Source organism: Diceros bicornis, chromosome 12 (assembly GCF_020826845.1).
Source record: "Diceros bicornis minor isolate mBicDic1 chromosome 12, mDicBic1.mat.cur, whole genome shotgun sequence".
NCBI lineage: Eukaryota > Metazoa > Chordata > Mammalia > Perissodactyla > Rhinocerotidae > Diceros > Diceros bicornis.
In genome coordinates, this window is record NC_080751.1 from 57,268,196 (window position 1) to 57,281,525 (window position 13,330).

At 53.4% G+C, this 13,330-nt stretch overlaps 1 protein-coding gene across 2 annotated transcripts in view; it reads left to right on the forward strand.

The window, feature by feature from the left end:
* DNMT3A (DNA methyltransferase 3 alpha) overlaps window positions 1-13,330 on the forward strand; it is a 78,857-nt gene that overhangs the window by 1,918 nt on the left and 63,609 nt on the right. For both annotated transcript variants that reach the window (XM_058551659.1, XM_058551658.1), the window contains exon 2: window positions 11,895-11,999. In XM_058551659.1, the coding sequence (XP_058407642.1) occupies window positions 11,895-11,999 (105 nt within the window). The remainder of the gene's footprint in view (window positions 1-11,894; window positions 12,000-13,330) is intronic.

Here is a 13,330-nt window from a genome sequence, read left to right on the forward strand (position 1 = left end):
CTCAGGCAGCAGCACACCCAGACCCTGCTGCCACAGAGTTGGGGCCACCTGTAGCCACCTGTGTTCTCAAGTGGCAGCCATGGCCATGGATAATTCCTTCCTCTCCTTGGGCCTAGCTTTGCTCCTCTGTTGGATTAGGTGGCCCTGACTCCTCTCCCCCAGTCCCATGTCCTGACCGGTGCTCACACAGCTCTGTGTCCATGCACTTGCAGTTGGTGGTCAGCTGGCCCCCGCAGGTGGGGAAGATGGGGACAGCCGGGCCAAACTCCTCCGGTGACTGGACTGTGCTGCCCTGGGCAGCAGAGGCCCTGGCCCCCACCCATGGAGAGCAGAAGTTCAGGCTCGGTATTATGACAGTTCAGGGTAGAGAAAGAGCACTGGACCAAGAGTCAGAAGTCCCAGGTCCCAGGCCTGAGTGTGCCATTTACTGGAGATGTGACTTCAGGCCATCTGGGCTTACGTTTGCTCAGCTGTCAAATGGGGATCGTAACTCTAGCCATGCCTGTTTTACAGGGTGGTTGTGGAAGTCAGATGAGGTCATGGGCATGGAAGTGCCCTGCAGACAGCAAAGTCGGGTCCAATTATGAGGGATTACGATTGCTATTATTATCTACCCATAGTAACTGCTCTGGCTAAAGCGGCCACAAACACACACCCAGCCCCAGATCCTGGTGCTGATAAAGGGAGCCGATAAATGGGGGCGGGGGCACGGCGGGCGCTCCTCCCCAGCTGCCCACGCCCACACTGCGCATGCTGGCTCACCTGGCACTCCTCCCTGGCACCTCGGGGCTGCCTCCCGCAGCTCAAGGGAGCTGCCCGTGGAGGGCGGGTAGAGACACTGACAGCCGCCCAGGGCAGCCTGTGAAAGCCAGGCCGGGGGCAGGGGAGCTGCGTCTCTGCAGAGGGGGAAGATGGGCTTGGGCTGCAGCCCAAGGAGCCTGCAGAGTTGCCAGGGGCACTTGGCACAAAGGAACTGTGTGGTGAGCCAGAGGGAAGGGGTGTGGCCACTCACTGGCCCCTTCACCGCCTGGCCCCACGTGCCCTTCCAGCCTCTTGCCGGGCCACGCCCCCCTGTACCTTTCACTCCAGAACTTCCTGGAGTGCCAGGCCATTGTTTATGCTGCTCCTCTGCCTGGTGTGCCCTTTCTCTAGTTTTCTCTCCTCCTTGCTGGTCAGAGCCCTGGCTTCACGCTGTCTTGAGTTACAGTTTGCAGTGGACCAGCAGTTCTCAAAATGGGGTTCCTAGCCCAGCAGCACCACAGCACCTGGGAAGGTTAGAAATGCAAAAGCTGGGGCCCCACCCCAGACCTGCTGAATCAGAAACTCTGGGGACAGAGCCCAGCACTCCGTGTTTCAACCAGCCCTCTGGGGGACTTGAGGAGTGCTGGTGTGGGTACTATCCAGCCCCACTGCTGCCCCTGGCGGGCAGGGCCCAGCCACTGTCTTCCGTGTGAATCCTCAGGGCCTGACTAGCACAGAGGAGGTATTTTGTGGATAGGATAGAAAGGACATATTTTGTGGATAGGATAGAAAGGAAAATGAGAGTCGATAAGACCCCTGCACAGGAGAACAATCCCAGAGCCGCGGATCAGGCGGGTGGGATGCAGGGCTGTGGGTGATGGGCTGAGGTGGCCATGCTTGTGGCCGGGAGTGTATAGAGAGGTCTATATGTGGTGTCCCCCTGACCCCTGCCCAGCATCCCTTCCTGCAGCCCCCCAATCCTGCCATCCATATGTTGGGCAGGGAGGGGGCTGCTTGGGGAGGCTGGGAGGAGGCAGGCTTTGGGGGCTGAGCTGTGGGGCGCTGGCCAGGGCAGGTCAGCTGGGTAAACGTGGCCACAGCAGAGGTGGGGGAAGCTGCCTTATGGGAGAGGGGCAGGGAGGCCAGGAGCCTCGTCTTGGCTTAGAGGGGATCATGGAGGTAGGGTGCCAGGCTCTGCATGGAGGAGAGGGAGAGGGGCAGAGGGAGCAGGAAAGGGGACCAAGAGCATTTGCCCCCTTGGGGCTAGAAGGGCCTCCTCAGATCCCCAGTACCAATGAGTGCCTGGCCAGGAGTCCAAGCCCCAGGGCTGGGCCCCTGATCTTGCCACTCTCCTCCTTCCTCTGGCTTCAGACACATAACAGCCAAGGTGCACTGAGTGCTGACTGTCTGCCAGGTGCTCTTTTAAGCTCTGTCCTTGCATTATCTTATTTCCTTCTTATAATTGCTCCATAATGTAGGCTCTATTATTCATCACTCTATCTTATTAAAGACTAAATTGATGCTCGGAGAGGTTAGGTCACTTGCCTAAGGTCACACAGATAGTAAGTTATGGTGCTGGGATTGGAACCCTGGCATCCTGTGCTCTTGGCTTCTGTGCTCTTGAGGCTGCCTCTTGTGTGAAGGGGAGTGGAGTGAATGGTGCCTCCCAGCCGTGATGTTCTGTAGTCCTACCCATGTTTCTTCTGCTGCAGGTTCAAGTACGGTTATTTAGACTGAAAGTTGGATGGTCAGAGAATGCTTTTCTCTGTGTGACAGTGCTCTTGCTCTGGGGTGGATGTTGGGAGCTCTTCGTCTCCAGCAGGAACTCACATACACAGGCTAGTGTGCACGATTCTGGGTGCACGCACACGCGTGCGCATGCACGCATCCCAGATACATACTTTTCAAGGAAGACATTGCTGTGGACCCATTGCTTCTTTGCGTTCCCTTCTGCTTTCTGCCTCCCTCCTCCTCTCCTGCTCTCCCTCCCTCCCTGGCTTCCTTCCTTCTTCTCTGCCTACATTGCTTCTCTTTCCTTCTCTTCTTCCCGCCCTCCCACTCTCTTTCTTCAAACTTTCCAGGTACCTAGCACATAGTAGGGCTCCACAGGTCTGTTGGACCAACTGAATAAACATTCCTGGAAGACCTAGTAATGGGAAGGGGATGGGAAGATACAAGGATGGGTAAGCCATACCTATCCTCCAGAAGAAGGAAGGCCCCCCCCTGGACAGCTCACCCTCGGCATGCCCTATCCTGCTGGGTAGTAGAAGCAGCAGCACGGGGTACATAATTGTGCTGGGAGCACAGCAAGAGTGTGTGCATGTGCATGCGTGCATGTGTTTGTGTATGTGTGCTTGCGTGTGTGTATGCATGTGTTTGTTTATGTGTGCCTGTGTGTGTGTGTGCGTGCATGCATGCATGGCCAGCGCTGTGCCAGAGCTCCTCCCTCCCCACCTAAGTCCAGCCCAGAGGCCTGGCGAGCACTGATTTCCCTTGGGCGCTGAGCCCTTCCTGCACTCTGGTACCCAAGCTCGAGGGCATCCTGGGGGGAAATTCCTCCCACTCCACTGTCATTTTCTCTCGCTGACCCACGGGTCTGTTGCCCGCCCCTGGACATGCTCTGCCTTTATTGCACTCAGATACCCACTTGGTCACTCAGGGCTGGCTCTTTGCTTTATAATAGTCACTATAGGGGTCGTTTAAATAGCATCCCTCTTAGTACATTTAAACAGTTACAGAAAAGGCAACTTTACCCTTTCCTCTTCAGGAACACAGCTAATAATAATGGCGCATCCATTTTTAGCTCAGTGGAGTCGATTTGATGCTTGGGCATATAGAGCAGATGTGTGATGTAAATAGTGCCCACCCCTGAGCTGACTGGGACTCGTGTTTGAGGCTTCAGGTTCTCTAAAATTCTCTAAGTGGGATATTATTATGTGTCAAGTTCAGTTAACCTTGCAGTCAATACAGTCTTGAGTGGGGGTCAGTTGGACTCTGGCGATCTACATTTGAATCTGGACTCTGCTGTGAGACTCAGCTATGTGATCTCTGAGCAGGGAAATGAGAGGGTTACATGAGACGATGTGCGTGAATGGTTAACATAGGGGTCTGGCACATATTAAGTTAGTCTTATAGTTTATTTTAGATAGCGAACTAGCTGTCTACCTACCTACCTACCTATCTTTCTTTTTTTTTTTTTTTGCGAGGAAGATCAGCCCTGAGCTAATATCCGACGCCAATCCTCCTCTTTTTGCTGAGGAAGATTGGCCCTGGGCTAACATCCGTGCCCATCTTCCTCTACTTTATATGGGACGCCGCCACAGCATGGCTTAGCAAGTGGTGCATCGGTGTGCGCCCGGGATCCGAAACTGCGAACCCTCGGGCTGCCGAAGCGGAGTGCATGCACGCACTTAACCGCTGCGCCACCGGGCCGGTCCCATATCTATCTATCTTTTTAACTACCTACCTATCCATCCTCCTACATATTTATCCATATGCACATTTGTGGTGTAGATCCACTGCAGCCCCAAGGATTGAGGGGCATGGGAGGGAGAAGAGCACGGAAAATGCAGATGGGAGTGTGAATGGTGTAGGTTTAAAGTCCGCTAAAAACCCAGCATGTGGCGGGAAGGTTATTTCTGGGTCTGCAGGCGCACACAGGCCTGAGGTCCCTTCTCCCTTCACCCATTGAACAGAAGCAAAACTGAGGCAAGTGGCGGAGAGGTCTAACTCCTGATGGCAAGGGCTGTGGCTGTCTTCAGAGGCCCAAGCGAGGGGCCACAGCTGGGGTCAAGGTCCCTTGGACCCCTCATGCCCTACATGACTGGGCTGGAGCCCATCCCTGCCAAGAAGCAGGTCCCACAGGGCCTGGGTGGGGAATGCTGAGCTCAGCTCTGCAGAGGGGACGAGGACAGGCAGAGAACCCAATCTGGCGTAGGTGTCCCAGGACGATTGGGAAATGGGGGGGGATGCCCTTCCTTTCTGGCACCTGGACTGGGCACAGGGCCTGGTCATGCCCTGCAGCTGCCTCTGCAGAGAGCCACAGGGCAATTAGGGATGCTACTTGTAATCATCCCACTTAACATTTGCACAGCGTCAAAGGGCATATAAAGGAGGTTCCTTTACCTGGCAATTGACTCACTCAATCCTCACGGTAACTCAGGAGGCACCTACTGTCGTTATCCCCATTTTACAGATGAGGAATTGAGGCTTAGAGAGGTTAAGAAACTTGGCAAAGGCCATGTAGCTATGAAGTAGTTTTACCTGGATTCTTTCCCTCCATAAAGCAAGGGTGCCTGGTCAGGTGGGGATGAGGTGGTGGGCTGTGCAGAGCCTGGGTGGGCTGCTGAAGGAGTGAATATGAATGGGCTTGGGGTCTGCAGAGGTGGCTGCTAGCAGAGGGTGGGCACGCTCTCCCCTGGCTCTCAGCACAGTGGCAGGCACTTATTTGTTTACATGTTGTCTCTCCCTCTAAATTGAGGTCCCTATGTGCTTATCTTTATATCCAGTACACAGTAGGTACTCAATAAATGTTTTTGAGCACATCCACAGACTTGGCTCACGGTGGCCCTGAGACCACAGAGGTGAGCACAGCTGGGCTGTGGGGTGCTATGGTGTGTGCTTAGCAGATTTTCCATTCCAGAAAATCCTCCAGTGAGGCCCCTGCATAGCAGGCAGGGTGTGGAGGAGCACCTGGGAAAACCCACAGGCACGACCATTTTCAACCGTTTAGCATTTATGGAACACCTACTGTGTGCAGGTACCCAGGAGCTGTGGGGGACTTGGAGGGGCCAATAGGACATGGCCACTGCCCTCCAGGAGTGTGGCCTTCTGGGAGGGATAGGAGGCTTTCATCAATAGTTATAGTATGAAGCCCACTAAGCGGTCAATGAATATTGTTGAATGTTGTTGAATAATTGAAACAAAGGGCTGATGAGCTTTGGGAGGAGCCTGAGATCAGAAGCAGCAGGGGGCTTTGGAGGGCTCTGTGGGAGTGTGAGCACCTACGTGGCCACTTACACCGTCAGCCTCTGCCCCTCCCCACGCAGCCTCCAGCAGCACCCCCTGAGGCTCCCTTCTCTGCAGGCCTGGCCTGCGCATGCCCTACGTGTGAGTACACGTGAGCGTGTGTGCGTGAGCACGTGTGCGTGATACGGGTCCTTTGGCTGTAACTCGGCAGACCTGGTACTCGGGCAGCCCAGAACGGGGCTCTGCCTGCTGGAGAAGCCAATTCCTTTCACTGAATTCCATGACCACAGACAGGCCCTGGGAGGCCAGCCAGCCAGCTGGCAAAGGCTGTATGTGCTTCTTGTCCCAGGGGGCCCAGGCAAGTGGCTGGCTAGATCCGGCAAGTTCATCCCCTCGACTCAAACACCAACTTGAGACATCTGCTCAACGGATGCTGGGTCAGTAGCATCCGGTGTATGTTCTGAAGAGAACACGTATGGTCTGGCTGGCTGTCTCTGGGTGAGGGCCTCATGGGAAATGTCTCTCTTGGGGGAGGGGTCCTGTGTCTAGGCATGAGGCCCCTGAGACAGCTCTGTATGGATAAGTACATGTGAATGCCAGTGTGCACCTTTACACTTGGATTGCCTGCGTGCTCGTGGTCTCACTGTGTGTGTGTGTGCACATACATGTCAGTAACACAGCATAGTAGGGCATAGTGGCGTATTGCAGTGGAAAGACCCATGGGCTGGGAATGAAGGTTTAAACTTTGGTTCTAAAGGCCTCCCTTCCTGGCTCTCTGATCTCTGCAAGTTAGGTAACCTCTCTGAGCTTCAGATTTCCCGCCTGTGTAATGGAAAAACATAATACCAGCTCTGCTTTCTGTAAAGTGTAAGAATAAAATGAAATAACGTATGTGAAAACGCTTTGTTAATTACCATGTACTGCACAAATGCGAAAGATTATTATCGTCATAGCCCAGCTCATCAGAATGAGAAATTGTATGTGGCTTAAAATAATCCATCCAGTGAGCTGTGTTAAAATGTAGGTCAAATCATAGCCTCAGAAGTTTAGAGAGGCTGATGGTAACTACCTAATCTAACAGGCCACCAAATGTGAAGGTGCTTTGAAAGCTGTAAAGAGTTGCATAAATGTAGAGTGACATGATTAAGCCTAGAAAGTACATTTTAGTCATTCTGTTTCTTGATTTAGAGTCATAGAGATCAGAGTGGCACTGGAACCTAATGCCCAGTTGTATTCATGCAGGTTTGTGGATTTGTATATGTGCTCTCTCTGTGTCCGTGGACTCGTTTATTGAGCACCTACTGTGTGACAGTCACTCATCGAGTATTTTCGAGTTCCTGCCCTGTGCCAGGTGCATTGATCTAGGTAGTGGGGACACCAGGGTGAATAAGACACAGTCCCTTGAAGGAGTGTGCGACCTGGCCAGGACGGGATGGAGGAGGGGACCCAGAGAAAGGGAATCCAGGAAGTGAGGCTGGAAAAGTAAGGGTTTGCTGGTCAACCTGGCGGGGGAAGGTAGTCGGGACAGGAGGAAAGGTCTATGCCAAGGCACCAGGGGGAGGGAAGCAGCCCGCTTTTGCACCTGGTGCAGTCTGTTTGCAGTGGGGAGCAGACACCAAGGCGGCCAGCCAGATCCTGGGGGCCTTCCTTCACAAGGGCTAAGGAGCTTGGCTTGCTCCTGCAGGCCCCTGGGAGCCCCTCAGCAAGGGCTTAAGCTCTGCAGAGTGACATAATCAGCTTTGCATTTTGGAAAGATCACGGAGCCCCCATGTTCCTGAGTATCTCACTGCAGCAGGACCAGCCAGATGTTGGGGTTTGTCTGGAGCAGTGAGTGATGGCTGCACATGCAGGGCAGTGAGCAGGGATTTGCATGGGCGCAGGGAGGGAGGATGGGGAGAAAGGAGTGATGTACTTTTCTGACTAGTTCTGGTCAGGATGTGCAGAGCGGAGGAAGTTAGCAATTCTTGAGTGACTATCACATGTCAGCCTTTGATATATTACCTCATTTAATTGTTGTTACATTGCTGTGAGGTAGATATTATTATCCCCATTTTATAGGTGAGAAAAGCAAGGCTCAGAGAGGTTAAATAGCTTGAAATTACTAGTGAGTAAAGAGCAGAGCAAAAAGTCCAGCCCGCCTCTGCTTTCCCCAAAGCCCACCTAACTAGAATTTCTGCCCCCTCCTGTCACCTCCCACTGGAAGGATTGACTGATTCAGTCCCCTTCCTTGACAGATGAGGAAATCAACCTGGGCTCAAATGTGTTCCTGCTAAATTTGTTACTGTTTTCCAGCTGCTCCAAGTCACTGTGAATCAGATTCTTCCCTTTCAGAGTATTAGTGACGCCTCCTAATTCAGTGCTACTTGCAGATTTGATAAGCATATTTTAAATTCCTTTGCTCAGCCCATCAGCAAAGATATTGAATGAAACAGGCCCCGTGACAGATGAGAGAATGAACCACTTGCTACGCCTCCTTAAGGGGCACGGCCCCGCACCATCTGCTCACCCTTCTCCTGTATTATCCCCCTGACTCATTGGTGTGAACTCAGGCAGGCCCGGAGCAGAAGGGTATTGCCTTCCCCTTTGCCCTGTGACTTGTGACTACATCGTGGAAGAATGATATGTTGGCCAAAAATAATGTGCTTTTCACAAAGCCGTGCTTCCGGGCCTGCTGGAAAGGGCATGGGGCAGAGGTCGCTCAGTCCCGGGTGCGAGTGCTCAACCCGGCTCTCGTGGAGGTGGTTTCCTCAAGCACAGCCAGGGGTGCCTGAGGCCCGAAGGCTGGATCGGGCGTAAAGCGCCTTGCCCCGTGCCAGCCCGAGGCACAGGCTCAGTCCATGGCAGCCTGCCCTGTGATCTCCACATTCTCCACACGGCAGGACCCAGATGGGGGTGTGGCTTCAGGGCCTTCCACCCCGTCCTCCTGGGCTGTTTCGCTGGATTGAATTCAACAGGGGAAAAATGTGCTGAGCATCTCCTGGGCATCAGGCATGGCATGTGTGGCTTAAGGTGAAGAGTTCCGGCAAGTCTCCAGATGGCACAGGGGTTCCTGTCGGGGACCCCGAAGGCTTTCTCCACATGTCTTGTGGACACCAGGGCTGGCTGCTCCTAAATGTCAGGTGTCTTTGTTTTTAGGTCACTGCAATGTGGTAACTGTGGTTCCTTTCTGCTGACCAGAGGCCTTGGTTAGCTTTCCTATCTCTGACTAGTTCAGAATAAAAGTCAGAAAATCAAATGAATCCCTCTATAAGAAATGCAGTTTGGGGGCCGGCCCCATGGCTTAGCAGTTAAGTGCGCACGCTCTGCTACTGGCTGCCCGGGTTCGGATCCTGGGTGCGCACCAACGCACTGCTTGTCCGGCCATGCTGAGGCGGCGTCCCACATACAGCAACTAGAAGGATGTGCAACTATGACGTACAACTATCTACTGGGGCTTTGGGGAGAAAAAGAGAAAAATAAAGGAGGAGGATTGGCAATAGATGTTAGCTCAGGGCTGGTCTTCCTCAGCAAAAAAACAGGAGAATTGGCATGGATGTTAGCTCAGGGCTGATCTTCCTCACACACACACACAAAAAATGCAGTTTGTTAAAGAAATAGTTCAGAGCCCAGAATTTCTGGGCAGTAGGAATCTTTCCAGACCCTATGGCCACCCAGGCTGGTCCTGATCCACTTTGGCCCTTCTTGTCTGCTGCCCTGTGCATTCCAGTCCCGTGGGCCCAGCTGTGAAACAGTCAGAGGCTGGGCTAGGTCTAGCCTAGTGATCTCCAGGCAAGTACAGGGGCTGGGTGGGCCTCCAGCTGCCAGGGAACATGTAAGCCCTCTCATCTGGGGGCACGTGAAACCTCTACTAAGTGCTGGGCCTGTTGTAGGCTCTGGGGTGTCAGCAGAATCCCCAAACCAGTTGTCATCTGTCCTCTTATAAACCTGAGAAGCAGGCAGAATGGACACCATCACACCCGTTATATGGATGAGGAAACTAAGGGTGAGAGAGGGTGGTTCTGTAACTAGCAAAGGGACGAGCTGGGACATGTGCACTTTGGTTTGCTCTGGCCCTGTGCCTTTCTGTGACCTGTATTGACTCTGACTATTTTGTAAATGCTGAGTTACCTGGTCAGAACGATCGAGACGGTGCCCATTTAGCAGTGGTGGAATCAGACTGAAAGCACCGTCTCAGCTCTCTGCAGTCGTGTAGATCCAGTTGAAACCTTCACAGAGGTTAAGCTGCATTAGTAATATTTCCTCTCTGTGTGATTCAAGTGATCCTTTCTCATATGGGGTTATCTGTGGGACCTCGGAAGACAGCTTAGAACCAGCAGGTCTGGCCTGCCACGGGGCGTGTGCCCCCAGGCCACCCTCAGCCCAGGCCTCCCAGAGCTCTCATGGAGGCCTTCCACCACTTGGCTGTTCCCCCTTTGGCTTTTCTGCCCTCATGGCTTCTCTGCTGTGTTTTTCTGAAAAGAGCCTCCTATGGGTGTCTGGTCCCCATGCAGCCTCTCTCTCCACTCTGGATCCCCCTCCTGCCCACAGATGCGCATGGGGCTGCCATCACTGTCTTCTGTTCCAGACTCTTCTCGGCTGGGCTCCTTGAATTGTCTCTTCAGCCCCTTGATCCTCGTTGCCATGTTGTCCTGCACAGCTTATCGACAGTGCCGTCTCTACGGTCAGCCGTGACCACCTCTAGCCAAACCACTTTGTCCTCTTTGACTTCCGTGCATCTGATGACATCGACCTCTTGGGTTGGCAGCTGTCTCCTTCCTTGCACCCACAGTACACCGTGTCCTCTTCCTATTCCTCTGAACACCCTCTCCCTCACCTTCATGTGCTCTGCCCTCCCTCCAACTTGACCATGGCCTCCCCCTGGTGCTAAGGCCTGGTGCCTCTGCTCATCTTCCACTTGCATCTCTTTGGAGGACTCCCAGAACCTCAGCTGTGGCACCCCTAAATCTCCCTCCCGGGTGGGTCTGTCCCACAAACATGCCTCGAATGGACCGACGGACGGATGGGGGGCCGGTGCCACTCTTCCTATTGATCTAATATCTACAACTGGTCGCAGTAGGTTTCCATGTGCATGTCCTACCATCACCTGAAAATTAATGTGGCAAACCACAAGCTATTTTGAAATCACAGAAAGTGAAAGTTGAGTGGGACGTTGAAGGCCATCTTTTTTTTTTTTTGAGGGCCATCTTGATTAAATCCCCAGGAAGCCTGGCCACCTTCTCTTTCTTTTCCGTGGCACCAGCGCTGCTCTGGGTTGACTCCCTCCCCAGGGTGGACCGCGAAGCCATCTTTGGGTGCTGACATCATGAGGGCGTGAAGAGCAGCCTGTGGTCCCTCTGCTGGGTCAGGGTCCCTTTCTCTTTCCTTCCCCAACATTGTTTCTGCTCATGATTAGTCATGCCGGAGCCGGCTGAGTCAGAAGCGACTTGTGGGTGGTTTGTGGCCAGGCTGGAGCAGCGAGGCAGGAGGACTTTCTAGGTTTATGTCTCTGTGCCCCATGAGACCACAATGGCCCTGTTCTAGCTGGTACTTGGTGACAGGTGGGTAACAAAACCAAACTTCTGGTCCTGAACTCGGTGAATGAGGGGGATCAAGATGAGCCAAGACATGGTCCCTGAGATGCTCCTGTGGGGTGACAGGCGTGTGTAATGCCAGTGCCACATGACCAACATTTCAGGGCAGGTGTATTTACAGCAGTTGTGCAAGTCCTCCATTGCCTGTGATAGTCCTCATTCCAAATGATGCATGTACTTCTCATATACATTGCTAAATTTAATATTTCTTTTCTTGTGATTTTATTCTTTTCAATAAAGGTGATTCATTAAATATATAACTAATTTTTGTACTTGTATAAGATTTTTTCATATAAATAAACTCATATATTTTAGAAACAAAATCTTTGTCAGAGCATATGTTATAATTCTGTGGTTCAGAAAATGTGGCCGCCCGGAGGGAGAGCTGCATTCTGCAGGGGCAGTGGGGTCTGCCCTGAAGTCCCCCCGAGGGTGTATTTAAATGGGGCCCTAAGGGGTGGCTCAAGCTTTACCAGGCAGGAAGGGAGTGAAGATCATCCCTGCCAGGGGGAACAGCATGGCACAGCCCTAGAAGCGAGGCTGTCGTGGGGGAGGGCCGGGGAGGAGGCCGCTTGGATCCAGCCCTGGCTTCACAGGCTGTGTCTGTGCCCGCAGGAGGGAGAGGAGCAGGAGGAGGCTCGTGGCAAGGAGGAGCGGCAGGAGCCCAGCACAACTGCACGGAAGGTGGGGCGGCCTGGGAGGAAGCGCAAGCACCCCCCGGTGAGTGTCGTGGCATCCTCCCAGCACACACACGTGCGCACAGTGGTGTGTGTCCTGCAGGGACTCGGGGACAGTAAGACTAGGCCATGGGGCACGCCCCGTGAGCTGCAGAGCTTATTTACATTCCCCATTCTTTGAGCTCCAGAACCACTCTCACAACTCCCCTATTTTCTACATCAAACTGGAGGCCCCCAGAGGCCAGGGGACTTGCGCTGTGGGTAGTAGCAGAGCTGGGACTTGAACGAGGCCCCTGACTCCCAGCTTCCTTCTGGAAGGGCTGCAAGAGGGCCTTACAGATGCCTCAGGCCGGGCCGGTGGCTTTGACAAGGCAGGACTTGATTCTCCTTCCCCATCCACATGCCCACCCTGGGCCTCAGCCCTCCCTAGGAGAACCTGGAGGAAGGGACTGAGATCTGGGAGTCTGGTTAGAGTGAGTAGGGAAGAGATGCAGGGCAAGACTCCTCTTGTAAGAAAGGAGAGCTGGACCCTGTTTACGTCCCGTGAAGGTGCAGGCCACAGGGGCGGCTGAAAGCCCCAGGCTTCTGGGTGCCATTCCTCTGAGTCTGGGGGAAGCCCTGTGGTTGCCCAAGATGAAGAGTGCTCCAGAGGGCAATACCTGTAGGCTGTAGGAGCCTGCCTTCCTTATGCCCTAAACTCAGGGGCAGAACAGTAATTATTTGCCAGCCCCAGAGACAGCTTCTTCCCTTCTTTTAGCCCTTTCCAGCTGAGAATGGGGAACTTGGAGCAAGAAGGTAAGGGGGGAGCCAGGAGCTCTGGATTTATAGCTTAGGCCTTCTAGGAAATGTTCTCAGCGGGGCAGGATTGTCTCCCTTGGGATAGATAGTTGGGCTGAAGTGAAAGGGGACAGCAGAGGAGGAAGGGCTACACCAGCTGGAGGTGAGGGGCTTCTTAGAGCCAGGAGGTTTGGGAACCTGCTGGGTACTAAAGTGCACCCCTGCCAATTCTGCTTGAAGATTTGGCGGGGAAGGGGGGCAGAAGTTAAGTATTTAACTGGTAAGTAATTTTAAACTCTTTAATATTAAAGCAAACATGGATATTTTATGGCCTGGAATGAAAAATTCACATGATGTTGAAAGATAAAACAGTGGACTTCAAAGGAATTTCCAGCTTGCAGCAACCTCCAGGCTGTACTCCCAGATTCCCTCCACTGTGCGCCGAGTGCCCTCCATTCTCCTCCCCCACAGGGCACGCACCTGTGGGAGAAGGTGGGGGGCACAGTGCAGGCTGGAGTGGGCGGGGGAACCAGGCTGAGTCAGAGCCCACGATAATTCCATATCTGATCTGCAGAGCAAACTCTGCCTTTCCCCCAT